This window comes from Felis catus, chromosome B2 (assembly GCF_018350175.1).
Source record: "Felis catus isolate Fca126 chromosome B2, F.catus_Fca126_mat1.0, whole genome shotgun sequence".
Taxonomy (NCBI): domain Eukaryota; kingdom Metazoa; phylum Chordata; class Mammalia; order Carnivora; family Felidae; genus Felis; species Felis catus.
In genome coordinates, this window is record NC_058372.1 from 95462185 (window position 1) to 95479189 (window position 17005).

The 17005-nt window shown below is 36.8% G+C and overlaps 1 protein-coding gene across 3 annotated transcripts in view; it reads right to left on the reverse strand.

Annotated features, from left to right (window-relative positions):
* Window positions 1–17005, reverse strand: part of ATG5 (autophagy related 5) — a 130226-nt gene that overhangs the window by 18004 nt on the left and 95217 nt on the right. For all 3 annotated transcript variants that reach the window (XM_003986419.6, XM_006931914.4, XM_019831033.3), the window contains one exon: window positions 2372–2489. In XM_003986419.6, coding sequence (XP_003986468.1) covers window positions 2372–2489 — 118 coding nt within the window. The remainder of the gene's footprint in view (window positions 1–2371; window positions 2490–17005) is intronic.

Here is a 17005-nt window from a genome sequence, read left to right on the forward strand (position 1 = left end):
CAATCAAATATTATTCAGCAATATAAAAAGGAAAAACTACTGATATATGTTACAATATGGATGAAACCCCAAAACACTACACTAAATGAAAAAAACCAGTTGCAATTTTGTATGATTGCATTTATGCAAATATCCAGAAGAGGTAAATTACAGAGACAGAAAACAGACCAGGAGTTGTCTACAACTGGCAGTGGGAAAAGAGATCAGCTGCAAAGAAGCATAAAGGAATTTTTGGAAGTGATAGAAATATTTTAAAACTAGATTATGGTTATGGCTGTTCAACTTACAAATTTATTAAAACTAAAAATTGAAGCGCCAAAAAACTATTTAACTGAAACTCTTAGTGACGACTAAAATTATACACCAACAAAGATAGATTATGATTCTGCAACAGTATTATAATAAAGTTAATGTTAATTATGCCATGATTTAATGATCCTAAATAGTGTTTCAGGTAATGACACAAAGAAACAATTCAGTACATGAAATACCGAGTAAACTTTGTTACCTTGGCACTAGAGATACGAGGATGTGTAAGACACCATCAAACGTTCTGGACTGCATAGTCTAGTAGAGCACAGTGATGACAGATGATATAGTATGACCTTATACAATAATATTTATAACCTCTTACACCAATGAAACTTTTTTAACTTCGACAACTTTGAGTACCATTCAATAATCTTTCTCATCAATCCTTTCTGGTACTGGTTCTGATGATATTTTAGATGCCCCTCTTCCCCCTTGCTGTTGACCACTCGTGCATTTTAATTTTTAAGTTTATTTATTTATTTTGAGAGACAGAGCGTGTGCATGGGGGAGGGGCAGAAAAAGAGGGAGAGAGAACCCCAAGCAGACTTTGGCTCCCAGCAGGGAGCCTGAGGTGGGGCTCAATCCTACCAAGTGTGAGATCATGATCTGAGCTGAAATAAGAGTCCAACATTGATTGAGCCACCCAGGTGCTCCAGCATTCATGCATTTTAGAAGAACTGATAACACACAGGAATGCCAGGGATGGCAAACACATTCGGTTAAGGAAAATAGTTGCATTCACACACCAAATGACTTATTCTGAGTTCCATATTCGTTGTTTAGTCATTTAGGTTGAAATATCAACATTTCCCTAGTCCCACTCTGTTTCCAATTCTAGTTGTTAGGCAAACTATTTCCTTAGACACTACATGCTTCTTGAACTGTGTGATAAGAGTTATTAGTCATGTAAGTAATACTATAATCATCCCAACTTTGAATAAATGTGTTAATAAGAAACATACCATTATCCACTGAAGTTATACTGTTATAATAATAGTAATATACTTATAAATGCCTTACCTCTTTCCATAAGGGATACAAAGTAGCAAGCTTTAAATTTTTCTACATGATAAATATAAGTCTGTGTAACATATTAACAAGTATAATAATAGTCCACTGAAATTTCCCCTTTAGCTTGGTAACAATTGCTTGGTTGCAAGTCATTATTCAATAACAGGGTGATGATCAAATTATGGTACACTGATATGAAGGACCACAGTGCCATTAAAAAAAATAGCTTTAGAGAATTTTTAATGACTGAAACTATGCTCATGTTCTGTTAGGTGAAAGATACAGCAGGACATACAATTTTACGCACACACACGCACACCCCTCTCAAATACTCTAGTGTCCATACACGTGTGTGTCAACTGTGGTCTCCAGGGGTAGGGGGATGATAGCATTTATTATTTTTTTACTTCTGCACTTTCTTTGCATTCCTTATATTGCAATTAAGAAAACAGAAGTCAGTAGTTTTGCTATTTTTCCTTTGCCTACAGGAAAATGATTTTAACCTACGTTACAAAATGAGGACTATGAAATAGGACAAGTTCTCAATCGCACATGTGAAATGTCAACGTCAAAGAGAACAATGCTGAGTGAAACTTTAGGAAGTGGCAGAAAATTCAAATAAAATGCTTATCCATTATTCAGTATTTTGAACTTTAAATTCTCAACCAAAGGTAAGAAAATTTTTTTACCATCTCTTGTTCCTAGAGAATGAAGAAACACAATGTAAAATTTAAAACAGTATTTACCAGAACTGAAGCTAGAAATGAAAGACCCAGGGCACCAGAGATGCGGTAAGAGAGTGTGTGATGTCAGAGAGTAATTTAAAAGCAGAGATAGTCAATTCCTTACTTTGTTAGTGTCAAAAATACATAAAGTAATAAATTAAACATTAAGTGATTCTGTTTCAAAAGACTGTTCCCTTACAAGATAATGAAAACATTTTCCTGAAGGAACCAGGAAACGTGATTTATAAATGCAGAATGCTTATGTTACACCTCAGTCATAAAGAGACATGAAAGAAATGTGTTAGTGCTGCTGACTGTGTTACCTTCAGGAGCCACTGCAGAAGGACAAACGTCTTTGAGGAGATCACCTAGTGTGTGCAATTGTCCATCTGCAGCCACAGGACGAAAAAGCTTCTGAATGAAAGGTCGTTCAGTCGTTGTCTATTTGAAAAATGAAAACAGAATTCAAACATTTACATCTTTGTTGCTGTGAATTACAAATTTATACATCAGAAATTGCAAGCTGCCATCAGATGCCTTCTGATATAGTGTAATCAGAAGCATATGACATCACCAATGTGGTAATATCACCAGAAATGTTTAACACAACCTCAAGTAAATCTAATCATGAGGAAGCAATCGGACAAATCCAAAATGTTTGACATTCTAAAGATACTGGGCCAGAGGGGCGTCTGGGTGGCTCAGTCTGCTGAGCGTTCAACTTCAGCTCAGGTCATGATCTCACGGTTTGTGAGTTCCAGACCCACGTAGGGCTCCATGCTGACAGCTCAGAGCCTGGAGCCTGCTTCAGATTCTGTGTTTCCTCCTCCCTCTGCCCCTCCCATGCTCATGCTCTGTCTCTCTCTGTCTCTCAATAATAAACGTTTAAAAAAAAATTTTAAAAAAAGGACAACTGGCTTCAACTCTTCAAATAAGTCAAAGGCAAAACACATCAATACGAAAAGATTAAAAAGGATTGGCAAGATATAACAACTAAGTACAAAAAATAAATCTTGAGTGAATACTGTATTGGAGGGGAAAAATCAGCTATAAAAGACATTTTTGGAATAACTGGGGAAATACAGAATGAACATCAGATAATATTACTGAATTAATGTCAAATTCTTAGATGTGATCATGGTTATAAGGACAATATCCTTTAAGAAATTCATGCTCACATATTCAGGGATGAGGTGCCAAGCTGTCTGAAACATATATTCAAATGGCTGAGAGAGAACGAAGAGAGAGAGAGAGAGTATGTGAGACAGAGCATGCACAAATGTAGGAAAATGTTAACTACTGGTGACTCTAGGTGGAGGGTATATGGGCTTAGTTGTTATAGTATTTTAATTTTTATGTATGTTTGAAAATTCTCAAGAAACACACTCATAAAGAGAGAACTGATGGTAGCCAGAGGGATGGGGGGCAAAATGGGTGAAGGGGAGCAGGAGACACAGGCTTCCAGTTATGGAATGAATAAGTCACCGGGATGAAAGGTACAGCATAGGGAATATAGTCAGTGGAACTGAAACAGCATTGTGTAGTGACAGACGGTAGCTATGGCTGTGGTGAGCACAGCATAAAGTATAGACTTGTCTAGTTGCTATGCTGTATGCCTGAAATTAATATAACACTGTGTATCAACTAGATATACTTCTATTAAAAAAATTAAAAACAGGGGTGCTAGTGTGGCTCAGTCGGTTGAGCGTCTGACTTCAGCTCAGGTTGTGATCTCATGATTTGTGGGTCTGAGCCCTGCATCAGGCTCTCTCCTGTCAGCACAGAGCCCACTTGGGATCCTCTGCCCCCCTCTCTCTGCCCCTCCTCCACGTACGCTCTCTCTCAAAAATAAAATAAAATCACTTAGTAAAAAAAAATTTTTTAATAAATCAGAACCCCAAAAAATTTCAAAATAGCAGATAAAGAATATCCTCTGACAACTGTTATTACCACTATGTTATAATTTACTGCTAATAATTTCAATGTATTGCCCACTTTTAAAACTAAGTTTCATTTCTCTTTTTTTTAATGTTTTATTTATTTCTGAGAGACAGCCTGCGCGAGCGGGGGAGGGGCAGAAAGAGAGAGGGAAGACAGCATCTGAAGTAGGCTCTAGGCTTTGAGCTGTCAGCACAGAGCCCGACGCGGGGTTTGACCCCACAAATGCGAGATCATGACCTGAGTGAAGTCAGATGCTTAACCGACTGGGCCACCAAGGTGCCTGGGTGGTTTCATTTTTCTACACTGCCTCTGTAAGGAGCACAACAACGATGAGGAAAGCCTCATCATGACACAGAGTGCAGAGGCCCTGGAATCACCCCATCTGAATAGCACTATCATTTACGTGCTAAGTGATTCTGCCCCTGGGTTTCTTTGGAACATTGGGACATTTGGTATCTCTTAAGTTTGTTATAGAAATGAGTTAAGAATTAGCCAAGCACACAGAGAGACACACAGAATGAATGAATGAATGTTAAAGAGAATAAATACCTCTCCCCTTAACTGTTATTTCATTTTAAGATGGTAAGTTTTTACTTTAAGTTTCCAGGGGTGAAAAATCATAAAAACATACAAAAGAACAACTTTGTAAGTAAAAATACTCATATTTACATACAGTGCTTTCTAAAAAAATTACTTCAAATACCTAACCATTAAAGACATTAAACCATGAAAAACCAAGTTTGCTTGTTTTTTAATCACAGAGGTATATCTCAATTTCTTCAACATAACTATTATAAATTTGGTTAAAAAAACATCTGTTTTTAAGTGTGGATATTATACTAAAATGTACGAAAAAACACAGTATATAGCATGTGAGCTACCCTTCCCAGCTTTATACTGTGTATTTAGTGGATACATAACAAATGTTAAAAATTATATTCCAATAACAGTTAAGTATCTGTGGCAATGAAAAAAAACCTTGATAATTGGTAAGAATCTTGATAATTAATATGCACTGACTATAATGCAATTCACTTCACTAATTGAACTCTTTCTGGATTTTTCTAAAAGTATGACTGGTATCCTTCAATTTAGGAAGCACATACATTTCACACAAGATGAAACTGAGAACAATATCATGTAAAATCAAGGATTAACTATGTGAAAATAATAAGGGTTAGGGGAGTTCAAAGAATAAATAAATGAATAGAGGGCTGTAGTAATAATTTAAAATAGCCACTACCCACTTAGGGCTTTCTATCTTCCAGGCGATGGAGAGGCTTTTAAGACTTTTTAGCAAAGGAAGTGATGTGACGAAAGAGGCTTTTTCTCAAGACTAATGGAAAGCAGCACTGTGTACGGTGACTTGGAAGAGGGGTGAGAGGCTGTCTGAATAACGCGAGCCTATGTGATGACAACTGGGGCTGGGTCAGGACGATACCCTCAATTAATAAAAATAAAGTTAGGGGCGCCTGGGTGGCGCAGTCAGTTAAGCGTCCGACTTCAGCCAGGTCACGATCTCGCAGTCCGTGAGTTCGAGCCCCGCGTCAGGCTCTGGGCTGATGGCTCAGAGCCTGGAGCCTGTTTCCGATTCTGTGTCTCCCTCTCTCTCTGCCCCTCCCCCGTTCATGCTCTGTCTCTCTCTGTCCCAAAAATAAATAAAAACGTTGAAAAAAAAATAAAAAAAAAAATAAATAAAAATAAAGTTAAAATGTATCATCCCCAGTCTGATCTGAAAATACTAAGATTTTCAGCAAAGTCAAAAAACATTTTCAGGATTCATTCACCACCTACTTGGTGACCTAATTGTGAAGTGGTTAACTATAATAATACATATTATAACAACCTGAAAACAATATACTTTTTAAAAGGCCCCAAGGGGGCTTAGCGAGATATTAAAAAACAGGAAGTGTTCTCCACTCCTATTCCTAGGGAAATGGCCTTCTCTTACCTCTCCTCTTCCTACTCTCCCAAATCTGAGCAGTTATAATAAAGGTATGACTTCAACAACCTTTATAATGGTGTTTTTTGCTTGGTGGAGGGGTGGGGGATGGGGAAGGCCTTGTACTATTACCATACTCTAAGTAAATTCTGTAGAATAGCAACTAAGAAAACTCTCATCAAAGTAAAGTGATATTTCTCACGTAAGAAAAACCTTACTTTAAAAGAACAATTCCCCAAAATACCTCAATCAAAAAATCCAATAAATATCTTCTGTTTAATATTCATTAGACTGCCTTTATATTGTTATTCTTTAAAATCTAGTATTCTAAAAAAGAACAGTTAAGTGAGTAAGCTACAACCAAGATCATGAAAACGACTTAATTTCGGGAGTTACTGTCCCTTAAAACAAAAGCTCCTCACAGAAAGCTCATGCATTCAAGTACAATACAAAGGTTCTGAAGGACAATCAGTATGCAGGGCAGATTCATGCAAATTTCTTAGCAGATCTCATTAAACCTAAGTTGAAGTTCAGCAGAGAAGACTAAATTATGCTAGAGTATTTAAAAGCTATCTTCCTTCTGAATACAGACAGAATTTTAAAAATACAAAAAACTCCACAAACATGAATTCTGCAAACTTTGATTTAGTATACATAAAACTGGATGATGCTAACAATATCCACATTACCTGAATCTTAGCCTCACAAGAAAGCCACTATAACCGGAATATAATACAATGCTTACTTAATCTAGCCATTTATTTATAAATATGCAAACTACTTCAGTGACTTCCAAGAAGCAGTATTGTTTGTTCTCTTGTAAGAAATAATATGACTTCATAAAGTCACCTTTGACTTTGAATATACTTCAAAAAATGTGTATGTTACTGATTTCTTAAATACACCAAATAGAATATAAAATTGGGCTGCTACTGGCTGGCTGCTCCCCGTCCTTCCCCTACTCATAAATGAAATAATAACTTTTCCTGTACAGGAAAAGTTTTCCTGTACAGGAAAAGTTATGCGGCTGATTTACCGTGGAGATATACTGCAGAGAAGCACAGGAATCAAATTTACATCCAAGAAATAAGATATAGAGAAAAGCTTTATTTCCAACACAGCCAAACAGGTTAACCAGACAGGTTAACGTTAAAGTTGATAAAACAAGAAATGGTGACTTATTATGTGAGGCTGAATGACCAGACAATGTATAGACTTAAGAGTAAGAGGCACAACAGATAATATCGCTAAGACCAAGTTATTTTGAGTGTTATGGCTTACATAAAGTACATACTGCAGCAAACATGCAAGGCAGTTGTTGAAGAGCCCAGGCTTTGCAGCCAGAAAGAACTGGCTCTAAGTCCAGGTTCTGTCATTTATTATAGGTCCATGGGCACGGTTACCTGACTTTCTTGAACCTCAGTTTCCTCAACTGTAAAACAGGAATAATTACACACACACACACACACACACACACACACACACACACACACGGGTATAAACAGAGATAATATCTACACTGAAGAGTTTTTGAAATATTAAAATATAAGCACAGCACAGTTACAGTACATAGGACCACCTAAACACACATCCTAAGACATACACTGCCACCATGATCAACACTTTAAGCTTTATCCCAATTTAGCAGACTTAAAGTTTATTCAATCTTATTTTCTCTTAAGTTCACTTGTCTGGATGCTAAGTCATGAAATTCATAATCATGAAATTCAGTTTAAAGGAAATATTGATACAGGAGACCTCACAAAAATTTTTTTTGCTCAGTAAAAGATAGTATGAAGAATATGAAAATGTTGACAAACCACAGACTGGGAGAGATTATCTGTAACCACATATCCAATAAAGGTCTTAATCTAGGTATATGAAGAACTCTAAAATATTTTATTTAAAATTTTTTAAATGTTTATTTGTTTTTTGAGAGAGAGAGAGAGACAGAGCACGAGTGGGGGGGGGGGGGGCGGTGCAGAGAGGGAGACAAAGAATCCTATGCAGGCTCTGAACTGTGAGATCATGACCTGAGCCAAAGTCGGAGGCTCAACCGACTGAGCCACACAGGTGCCCCGAGAACGCTAAAATATTTTAAAAGGACATTTAACCAAGGAGGATATACAGATGGAAAAAAACAAAAAAACAAACAACAAAAAAAACCCACACACACACGAAAAAACTTTTTTAAGTTTTTCTTACTTTTTTTTAAATGTTTATTCATTCTGAGAGAGAGTAGGAGAAGCAGAAAGGGAAAGAGAAAGAATCCCAAGCAGGCTCGACACTGTCGGCACAGAGCCCAATGTGGGCTTGAACTCACAAACTGCGAGATCATAACCTGAGCTGAAACCAAGAGTCAGACGCTTAACTGACTTGAGCCACCCAAGCACGCCACAAATGGAAATGTCTGACACGTCACTAGCCATTAAGGAAATGCAAATTGCAATCCGCAACGCAGTATTACCACACACCTACCAGAATGTCTAAAATAAAATGTTGGCAAGCATGTGAAGAAACCAGACCACTCATACACTGTTGGTGAAAACGTAAAATGGCAAAGGCCCTTCTGAACAACAGTATGGTAGTTTCTTACAAAACTAAACATGTATCTACCATATGACCCAGCAGCTCTACACCTGAATATCCCCAGAGAAATGCAAACTTACATTCTCCAAAAGCTTATACATAAATCTTCACAGCAGCTTTACTTGTAATACCCAAACTAGAAACAATCACAGTGTCATTCAACAGGTGAATGGTTAAACTATCTGTGGTATATCTATACTATAGAATTCTACTCAGCAATCATCATCATCATCATCATCCCTATTAATATATGCAACAACTCGTATGGAACTCAAGGGAGTTATGTTACACAGAAAAAGCCAATCTCAATCATATATACTGTATGATTCCATTTATATAACATTAGTAAAATGATAAAATTGTAGAAATGGAGAACAAATCCGTGGTTGTCAGAGGTTAGGGAGAGGAAGAAGCGAGGTAGGTGGCTGTGGCTATAAGAGGGTAGGTAACCCAAGAAATGCTTATGTTGGAACACAACTAAGAAATGTGAATAAGGCCTGGGGGTTGTATTGATGTCCATTTCCTGGATATGATATCATACCATGGTTATACAAGATGTCAAGAATGGAGGAAACTGAGTGAGGGGTATAAAGATCTTTCAGTATTATTTCTTAAACCTGCACATGAAAATTATACATGTGAAATTGATGTAAAGCATTTAGAACAATGCCTAGCACATGGTAAATGTTCAGTAAGTGCTATTAATGTTCTCATTAAATGTGACTTGACACTCCATAGAAATTTGTTGAATACGAGTATGTATTTTTTATTGAGTCATAATACAAAACATGCAGGATTATAAGAAGATACACTAATCTTATAGTTACCCTGTCACTACATAGCATTAGTGATGATTTTATTGTTTTGGTCATATATATTGTATCAACATATAATATGAATTAGAAGCGTTGGTTTTGTCAAAAATGGCAATTTACAGCTAGAAGGGCAAGTCAAACCATGGAGCCAACCAATGACCATAAAGAGGAGGGAAAATCCCATCAGATAGTAAAAGGAGATTCTGTTCACTCAAAGAAAGTGAGATTAAAAATCATGAAAGAGAAAAACAAAAATTCAGCAAGGATACAACCTCAACAATGCCCAGCAGATGCATGATTCACTAGGTTGTGAACCTTACAAATGGCCTTAATTAAAAGGCAGAAAGGAGGAGAGGAGTGTAGATTGGGGGTCTCCTACTGAAACAGCCAGCAGAAGAACTTGATGAGGATAAGGGCCCTGGTTGTTAAAAAAGCTTGGACAGAATCATCCAAGTAGTAGTATCCACGTTCAGGGTCTCCAACCACTGACTTGAATCACTGTCAACTGATCATTTGCTATAGTGAGTCTTAGATGGGCATTCTATTCCCCTTGGCTGGTTGGGTTAAAGAAACAAATATTTTCTTGATACTATATATATGTTGCATATTCCTAGGTGTAGCAACAATTTCTGATATCATCAGCAACTTTGTGTGTATACTTTGCTTATAAATCATCTGAAATAGGATGACTCACTACATGTGTAAGTACAATTTATTTGATTTACAAGAGTTCTATAAGTATAGCAAAGGATTTCTTTTGTTAGATTTGTAGGTATTTTTTTTTAAATCGGCTATACTGAACTGTAACTGAAATTAGCAATTTGTTGATTAATAAAGAATGCAATTTGATTTGTTTCATTAACTGTATAAGTAGCACTGTCTTTTAGAAGAACTGAATCTAGAAAAGGGATGAATTAGACAAATACCAAGAAGTAAAAAAGATTGCTCTCATTTATATACAAAAATTACTTATGTAATATACTTTCATTTGTATATATGTACTAACCAGCATAAATTATACTGAAAAGCATTACAAAAACTAGATTTTACTATTTACAACTCTAATATAACACAAATTAACTGTAAATATGCCATCCATGCACAAAGTGCCTCCAATATCAAAAACCTCACCAACAAAATCAGTGAACTTTCATTTGACAATTTTAAAATATGAACTAAATTTAATATTTTAAAGAGCTTTACATAACAAGTAGCAAAAGTTTCATTTTACCAAAATGGTGACCATGATGAAGACCAATATAACTTTTTTTTACAGATCCTTAGGTAAAAAAGCAAAACAAAACAAAACAAATCCACAATATAATTAATTTTATAGAATCATGTAGTCACTGATACTCCATTAACAGTAGTGACAGGCATTACAAAGATATAAAGATGAATACATTGCAACGAAGAATACTGTACTTAATTCCTGCCAAGTTTATTTTTCTTTAGTTTTCTTAATGTTTATTTACTTTTGAGAGAGAGAGACAGACAGACAGACAGAACATGAGTGGGGGAGGGATAGAGAGAGAGGGAGACATAGAACTGAAGGAGGCTCCAGGCTCAAACTCACAAACCGTGGGATCATGACCTGAGCTGAAGTTGGATGCCCAACCAACTAGGCACTCTGTGCCTATGTTCAAAAAAAAAAAAAAAAAAAAAATGAAGAATGCTTATAACAAAAGCATGTGTATGGTGACAACAAAAACTACTGAACAAATGTGCAGCTTGAACAGAATTATTCCAATAGCAGTACCCACATATAGGACCTCTGAGTAACAACCAGAGGGTCGGGGGTAATTTACCTCAGAAATCTTCACTCATTAAACATTTACTGAGCACTTACTACAGCATCGCTGCTGGTAGAAACAAAATGTTTAAAGTACACATAAATAATAGTAACATGGTGTTAAGTAAGCGATAACAGAAATATGTACAAAGTGTTGTGGAGAGAAAATTTAAAAGCATGAACACAAAATTTAACTCTGCACTTTTTGGGCAGCTAGAGCAAAAACAAAAATAAAACCAAAAAAGCTGTAAGTGATTACATGATTTCATCTCCTAAGATTGGAAGATACACCAGTAGGTACAAAGTAAAATATGCTAAATGTGGTAGAATGTAATGTATGAAAACAGGAGAGTTTCAAAAGAGGATGAAAACAGCAGAGGGAATAGAGAAGATCTTGGAACTTCCAACTTGAAATACGTAGCTTTTTAAATAGAGAAAGAGATAAAGCCATTTCAGGCAGAGTCTGGGACCAATCTTTTCTTTCCTATGTCCTCTGCTCACTAACGGGTGCAGAGTGCAGCTGCAGCATGATGATACCTGTGAGAAATGAGTGAATGGGGGGAGACAAAAGTGGGGTAAGAGCTTAGCATACAGAGCCTGGAAATGTCAAATGTAGTGAAATTAACAAAGGCTTGGTGGAATCCCAGCTCACAACATGACTGACTGTGTGCCTAGAGCAAATTACATCAATCTTCAGGAGCCTGTTTCTGAATGTGAAAAATGGGAACAAATATATAGCTTTGAATTACTGCTGTGATAATGAAATAAGATGAGATACATAAAACATCTACTGCAGCAGGTGCTTAACAAGGGTTGGTTTTCATTCCTCTCTTTTAAACCACCGTTAACTGTGGAACCAAAAAAAAAAAAAAAAGGTAACATTAGTCTTCACAGAATCAATAAGAGAGAGAATGAAAAACAATTGGTATTCAAGCATCAGTTCCCTTTGAAGTCTTATTAGAATAAATATGTGGCAGAAAGAAAAAGCAAACAGGGGTTTGCACAGGATATGCTGCCAGATATTACCAACAATGACACATGATATGTGCTTCAAACTGTGACATGCATATTTGGCCCAAGATATATTCATGCATGTCAAATTTTGTATCACAAGCTTTACAAAAGAAGCCTCATATTAAAATTAGCTTAAGAATATACACATTTATAATACCTCATTAAGTGAAAGAACGGACTATTTTCAAATGAATGCTTTCGGACCTTTACAGTAAACAGTCCTTTTGGTGGTGGGAACCCGGAGGGGAGCTACTGGGGGTTGGGGAGGAAGGGAGTCTGTGCCACTCAATCAGACTACTTTTATCCTTTATGTAGGGAAATAGAAGACTTGAAAATAAGCACTTTCTGTAGTTATGCTACCAGAGTCTGAAGTCCACTTTTAATATTCCCAACAACACTAAAAAATAATAATTAGCATTTGAAAAGCTGTCATTATTATAGTCAGGGACACTTCATCCTCAAAGCAGTAGTATCTTAATTGAGACTATGATTAAATGAAAGCACTCATCAGAAGTACATCCACACATCTGGTTTGAAGTCCGTGTTTTGTGTTATTTAAATTGTTATATTTATTATAATTCTGTCTAGACAATGCCAAATATACTTTGTCACATAAATGGTTAAGGCGAAATTTCTTCAAATACAAGCAACAGTTTGTGTCTTCCTCGTATGCGTTCACTGAATAAAATGTGTTAAAGGGAAGCACTACCTCCCTTACTCAAGACTGAGATCAATTTAATGCTACTTATGAGCCGATCTATAAAACAAGTTATGGCTTTTAATTTTTTTATATGAAATTATCAGTAGAGTGACCAAATGAGAAGCTGCCTACAAAAGTGCTAGGATCGATGTTTTTAGTAATAATTATCTTACTTCTTCTAAGATTTCTTCCAAAAGATTTCAAAACCATACCAAGGGAATCATGGTTTAAATTTCATTATCTATAAGAGCTTTAAAATATCTTTGTGAATTTTACCCAAAGCCACACTAAAAAGGTGCGTACAAGAGTGACACAATTAATAGACTTTTCTACTGAAGAAAAAAAGAGCACTTTTGTATGCAGACTATTTCTTCTTTATGAGATACTTCAGTAAAATAATTAAGTGCAGCTTTTAATTTGTATAAATAAAGAAATCAAAGTAGCAAGAAAAAAAAATCTGAGTCAAAGAGGTTGTACTGACCACAGAACTGAAATTCTGTTCTCTTGATGCTCAGTCAAGTGTCTCATCCACTAGAAAAGTGCTTCTCACTCTGGGCCGGGAGCTAGTGAAGCTCTACAAAGACCCTCAGCCCTGTGAGCATGGTCTGTGGGTTTACAGTGACTGCTAAATAAAGTGGATAATGTAGGAATGTGGGTAATGGTAGGTTTCTGACACAATTTAAAAAATTCATCTCACTGAAGTATCATCAAAAGTAGATTTCGTAGGGGTGCCTGGCTGGCTTAGTCTGTAGAGCATGTGACTCCTGATCAGGGGGTGGGGAGGGGGCTGTGAGTTTGAGCTCCATGCTGGTTTTCTGTAAAAAAAAAAAAAAAAAAAAAAAAAGAGGGGCCCCTGGGTGACTCAGTCGCTTAAGCGTCCGACTTCAGCTCAGGTCATGATCTCGCGGTCTGTGAGTTTGAGCCCCGCGTCAGGCTCTGTGCTGATAGCTCAGAGCCTGCAGTCTACTTCAGATTCTGTGTCTCCCTCTCTCTCTGACCCTCCCCCGTTCATGCTCTGTCTCTCCTGTCTCAAAAATAAATAAACGTTAAAAAAAATTAAAAAAAAAAAAAAAGCAGATTCCATAATTCTGGTGATTTTTCTTTTTGGAAGCAGCAAATGAAAACAAGTGACAAATATTTCACTGATCTCACTGCTGAAGTAATCTGGTGATTAAGAAATTTAAAAAACCCAGCACTTGACTACTCTGAAGAATAAATGAAAAAAAAAAAAGCAATGTAGTAAAACTATAAAACTCGTAGAAGAAAAGACAGGAGGAAATCTTTACGGCCTTGAATTAGGTAATGGCTTCTCAGATGTACAACCCGATAGCACAAACAACCAAAGAAAAAATAAGCTGGACTTCATCAAAATTCAAAACCGCTGTATTTCAAAGATACCATCAAGTAAATGAAAAGAAAACCCACAGTGCGGTAGAAAATATTTGCAAATCATGTATCTGATAAAGGATTCATAACCAGAATATATAAAGGAACTCTTACAATCAACAACAAAAAGACAACCAAATTTAAAAATGAGCAAAGAAATTGAAGATGTTTCTCCTAAAATGCTATACAAATGGCCACTAAGCACATGAAAAGATGTTTAACATCATTAGTAATTAGGGAAGTGTGAATCAAAACCAAAAATATATACCCCCTTTATACCCATTAAGGCAGCTATAATTAAAATGATAGAAAATAACAAATATTGGCAAGGATGTGGCCAAATGGGAACCGTCAAACGTTGCTGATGAGAATGTAAAATGGTACAGATGCGTTGGAAAGCAGTCCAGCAGTTCCTCAAAAGATTAAACACAGAATTACCACATAACCCAGCAATTCTATTCCTAAGTATCTACCCAAGAAAAATGAAAATATATGTCCACACTAAAACTTGTATGTTAATGTGCATAGCAGCAGTTATTCATAATAGCTAAAAGGTAGAAACAATCTAAATGTCCATCAATTGGCAAATAAACAAAATATAGTATTTCCACGGAATGGAACATTAGTTGGCCATAAACAAATGAACTGAAATATTCTACAACATTGATGAAACACGGAAACATAATGCAAGTAAAAGAAGCCTGACACAAAAAGCCATGTTATAAGATTCTATTCTGAAAATGTTCAGAACAGACAGAAAGTAGATTAGTGGTTACCATGGGCTGGAGAAAAGGGAAAATGAGGAGTGATGCTTTTTGGAGTGAAAATGATCTGGAATTATATAGAAGTGACCGTTGCACCAACTCTCTGAATAGTCTAAAAATATTTTTTTTTATTTTTTAGAATATTCTAATAAAAATTTTTAAAATTTTTTAACTTTTTAAATTTATTGAGAGACAGAGAAACAGAGCATGAGCAGGGGGGGGCAGAGAGAGAGGGAGACACAGAATCTGAAGCAGGCTCCAGGCTCTGAGCTGTCAGCATAGAGCCCGATGTGGGGCTCGAACTCATGAACCTGAGATTATGACTTGAGCTGAAGTTGGATGCTTAACCGACTGAGCCACCCAGGCACCCTCAAAAGGATTTTTTATACTAACAGCCATTCAATTTCTGTTGATGGCCATTAGAAGAACAAAGTTACATAAACTATAAAGATCTTTGTACCAGCAAACTTGGATGACCCAATAGATACTGCCATTTTTATTTAAAAAAAAAAATTTTTTTTTTAACGTTTATTTATTTTTGAGACAGAGAGAGACAGAGCATGAACAGGGGAGGGGCAAAGAGAGAGGGAGTCACAGAATCCAAAGTAGGCTCCAGGCTCTGAGCTGTCAGCACAGAGCCTGATGCAGGGCTCGAACCCACAAATGTGAGAGCGTGACCTGAGCTGAAATTGACTCAACCAACTGAGCCACCCAGACACCCCTAAACTTTTTTTAAAGGAGGTCAAAAGCCCCCAAAGAATAAGGATTAGATTCCTGCTCTAAAAAAAAAAAAAAAAAAAAAAAAAATCACTGGGGCTCCTGGGTGGCTCAGTCAGTTAAGCATCCAACTCTTGATTTTGGCTTAGGTCATGATCTCACAGGTTCGTGGGTTCAAGTACCACACTAGGCTCCGCACTGTTAGGATTCTCTCTCTCCCTCTCTCTCTCTCTCTCTGCCCCTCCCCTGCTCATTCTCCACACCCCCCCTCAATAAATAAACTTTAAAAAAATTTTTTTTCAACGTTTTTTATTTATTTTTGGGACAGAGAGAGACAGAGCATGAATGGGGGAGGGGCAGAGAGAGAGGGAGACACAGAATCGGAAACAGGCTCCGAGCCATCAGCCCAGAGCCCGACGCGGGGCTCGAACTCACGGACCGCGAGATCGTGACCTGGCTGAAGTCGGACGCTTAAGCGACTGCGCCACCCAGGCGCCCCTAATAAACTTTAAAAAATTACAGGTTTTTCTTTAGAAAGTTGTATAGCATAATGGCAATTTTAAAGCTGTCTGTAGAAAATTCAATAACTTTACTTTAAATGTTCACCAAAACTCATTTCAAATTCATGCTCTGATACTTAAAGCCAAACGGTTCTGAAATTTAAAAATGCTGTTAAAAGGGGTGGGCTTACTAAAATAGACAAAGAATTTAATAATAAGGGGTTATATAATATAGAAGTTGTCACCAAATACAGTGTCTAGATCATAAAAAATGTCATTATTGATAAGCGGCTACCGAGACTGTGGACTCATTATGTCTACTGTTTTTGAGCTTTCTCACAAACCTCTCTACCAGTCAGGGTAGCAAAGGAGCTGCTCACCTTCCTACTCCCTTACTAGCTTGGAACCTCTGGTTCCCACCCACATTACTGTGACCTGACTGGGGAGGAGGGACTCTGTAGCAAGGAGGGATTCTTCCTGTTGCAGATTCTTGGCTTTGAATCCAGGATGGTAAAGGAACACCACCATAAACACAAGTTAGGGTCTAGAGTACTGGTGTCTTAGTTCAGTCTCATGATTTACACGGCCTTTCCTAAGAATTTTATTATTTACAATACAAGCCCCTATCTTCCCCAAAATACGAAATTTGGGGAATACAATACCTGAATAGAGAATGGTCTATAGAATCCAAAGAAGGCTGTATGTATCCCAACAGTATTTTATTTCAAGCTAGCAATAATCCAATACCACCAATTCAGCAAGTCAAATTACAGGGTTTTTTTTTCCACAATGGAAGT